At 38.7% G+C, this 3367-nt stretch overlaps 1 protein-coding gene across 2 annotated transcripts in view; it reads left to right on the top strand.

Annotated features, from left to right (window-relative positions):
* Positions 1-899: 899 nt before the first annotated feature.
* Positions 900-3367, top strand: part of LOC107707375 (ubiquitin-conjugating enzyme E2 T) — an 11037-nt gene continuing 8569 nt past the window's right edge. Inside the window, exons 1-3 of one of the 2 annotated variants that reach the window (XM_016511364.1) lie at positions 900-1000; positions 1490-1607; positions 1700-1769. In XM_016511364.1, coding sequence (XP_016366850.1) covers positions 1499-1607; positions 1700-1769 — 179 coding nt within the window. In that variant the 5' untranslated portion in view covers positions 900-1000; positions 1490-1498. Of the gene's footprint in view, positions 1001-1240; positions 1359-1489; positions 1608-1699; positions 1770-3367 lie in introns of both variants that reach the window. The other variant, XM_016511363.1, reaches the window with a different exon arrangement.

The following is a 3367-nucleotide window of genomic DNA, read 5'->3' as shown; positions in this document are numbered from 1 at the left end:
TTGCTGTTAGTTTTGACAACTGCAGATTTGCTTTCTCAACAACAGTCATCAGTGTCTCTTTCAGATCGATGCCACGAGTTCTGTCTTTCAGCGGCACAATGTCAAGCAGCTCTTCCTTAATTGTGCAGTCTTCTGACACAAACCGTACAAATATTGCCAATTGTGGCTTATCTAGAACATTGCAAGACTCATCCAACGCAATGCTGAAATACCAGCACTTCTGAAGATCTGATAATTGAGTGGTTAATGTCCGATATTCTCTATTCAACACTGTGCCGTGACAGTTGAAGGTCCATTACTGAATGTTTCACATTTTCATTTTTGAGAAAGAATAGCAACAACATCACTGAGGCACTTTTTTTTTTTTAACAAATTCCCTTTCACGGAATGGGATTTTTGCACAAATGTTCAATTCTAGCTGATGTATGACCCTAATGGGACAGTACATTTCTGAAATGCTTGGTAAATTTCCGAAAAAGCTGAGTTTGGTTTTCTGACTGACGTTTCTGGCATATCAAGCAGAATGGCTTAATATTTCTTTCAACAAACAAAACTATAAATTTATATAGAAATGTTCTGTGCTCATCTTCATTACGCATAGCTGTACGCTTCCCTGACTCTGTCAAGATGATACTAACGAACGTCACATCAATCGCGAGCCACAGGTTCACCCATTTTAGGCTTTAATGGCTTATCAAACTGCAATAATGAAAAAGATAAATCTTTGCAATAAATGAACTGTATAAAACATATATGACAACTCTACCCAATCTTACATAAAAATAAAAAATAAAATAAAAACATTTTAAAGTGTAGTTTCATTCAACTTCCGCAAAAAAAAACATTATCAAACTATGACACATGAACACTTAATAAACTACAATACCCACGATGCACCGCGCGTCGGTCGCACAGTGACGTATGAACATTTCGCGGGCAGAATCAAAAGCATGCTGTTTACTGTCCAGTCAGCAAGCAAAACTCGGCAGTAACAACATCAGTAAGTGATGATGATAATAAGCTAAATACCGCATATAATGGTCGATGAAATACGCTGCATCATGACGACGTTTTAGTTGAAAACATCTTGTCCAAACTGAGTTTGCAGTCTACATAGATAGTTTAACGTTGGGCTGCTAGTGAAGGGAAATGCGCCGTTATTAATGTGTAACTTATTGTGAATGTGATAAGTGTTAAAAATCTTGCTTAATCGCTTAATAACTGTGTCGCGTTCGTTTAGACAGTGGTTATGCAGAGAATCAGTCGTCTGAAGCGGGAACTGCAGCTTCTCAGCGCTGAACCTCCTCCAGGAGTCTCCTGCTGGCAGACTGAGGGACGGGTGGATGAACTACAAGCCCGTCAGTCTGTCCTCATATGACATTTCACACTGACAATATATCAAAATACGATTAATGTGTAACTTATTGTGAATGTGATAAGTGTTAAAAATCTTGCTTAATCGCTTAATAACTGTGTCGCGTTCGTTTAGACAGTGGTTATGCAGAGAATCAGTCGTCTGAAGCGGGAGCTGCAGCTTCTCAGCGCTGAACCTCCTCCAGGAGTCTCCTGCTGGCAGACTGAGGGACGAGTGGATGAACTACAAGCCCGTCAGTCTGTCCTCATATGACATTTCACACTGACAATATATCAAAATACTTATTAAACACTGACAGCACTGCATTGCTCCTGTTTGATATAGAGATTGTTGGAGGTGCAAACACTCCCTATGAAGGAGGCGTGTTCACACTGGACATCAACATACCTGAGAGGTGAGACTATTAAATGATCTCAACATCATTGTGCTGGTTTATTAAATTGATTTTTGACATGCTTAAAGGAATAGTTCACTCAAAAATACATTTTCTGAAATCGTACTCACTCGGGCCATCCAAGATGTAGATGAGTTTGTTTGTTCATCAGAACAGATTTGGAAAAATGTAGCATTGCATCACTTGATCACCTGTGGATCCTCTGCAGTGAATGGGTGCCGTCAGAATGAGCATCCAAACCAGGAGCGAGGCCATAAATGTTTCAGTAGGTGGGCGTATAGTGTAGCGTATGAAAACTACACGTCAAATTGCCAACAGAAAATACAGCACAAAGAGTTAATATACAATACTTATACAATACTTCTGAACTGATAAACATTCATTTTAAAGGGGTCATATGATGTTGCTAAAAAGAACATTATTTTGTGTATTTGGTGTAATGAAATGTTTATGCGGTTTAAGGTTAAAAAAACACATTATTTTCCACATAATGTACATTATTGTTTCTCCTCTAAGCCCCGCCTTTCTGAAACGCTTCGATTTTTACAAAGCTCATCGGTCTGAAAAGTTAGGTGTACGCTGATTGGCCAGCTATCCAGTGCGTTGTGATTAGCCGAATTCCTCAATTGTGTGACGGAAATGTTAAGAAATCGCATCATATGACCCCTTTAATTTTAACATTTACTAATACATTATTAAAATTAAAAGTTGTATCTGTTAACATTCGTACTAACAAAAATAACAACGAACATTTGTATTTTTATTGCCTAAGGTTAACAAATATAGTTACAAATGCATTGCTCATTGTTAATGTTAGTTAATGCATTAATGTTAACTAAAGGAGTTTATTGTAAAGCATTACCTCAGTCTGAGACGTCGGGGCTTCGCAGGTGATTTCATACATAAGTGTCTGTCAATTTGTGCACATCGAGGACCGCAGAAATGTGCGCAGCTGCAAATTATGCAGTTTGTTGTGGCGAACAGGATCTAGCACAACGTTTATGTGTTTCTTTCCTCAGAAGACGCATCTGTTTAGCGAATCAAACACTGTACCTATGCTAATATGATGCTTCAAACATGGCTATGGAAACCCGTTTCCGCCGCTGAATAAAAAAAATAAAAAAGGTAATTGCGACTTTTTATCTCACAATTCTGATTTTTTTCTCTCGCAATTGCGAGTTTACATCTTGCAATTCTGAATTTATAACACGCAATTGACCTATCGGTAAGCCTCGCCCCCCTTAGTTACTGTTGCGAACTTGGACAAACAAATGGAGTTGCTAATTGTCTTACAATGGCTAATAAATTCTCAGATTTTACTCGCCAGTGTGTGAGTTGGAGGCTAAGTATAAGTTTAGCACAGATATATTTTCACTCGCCGAACACTCTGACTGAGCGCTTCAGAGTTTCACTCTCCGTCAAGCGATCTGTGCTATTTTTTAGTTCATCTGAATGGATGTGCAACGCACTTGTATTTGACGTACCGTAAACTCTAGTGTGAAGGCGCATGACTCACCGTCGCTTTGTCCCACACACACGCAGAGAGAGAGAGAGAAAATTAACGCGTTACATGTAAACGATATTCTTTGTTGTATTTT

Source organism: Sinocyclocheilus rhinocerous, unplaced genomic scaffold (assembly GCF_001515625.1).
Source record: "Sinocyclocheilus rhinocerous isolate Xijiao unplaced genomic scaffold, SAMN03320098_v1.1 scaffold625, whole genome shotgun sequence".
Taxonomy (NCBI): Eukaryota; Metazoa; Chordata; class Actinopteri; order Cypriniformes; family Cyprinidae; genus Sinocyclocheilus; species Sinocyclocheilus rhinocerous.
This window is presented reverse-complemented; position numbering and strand designations above follow the sequence as displayed.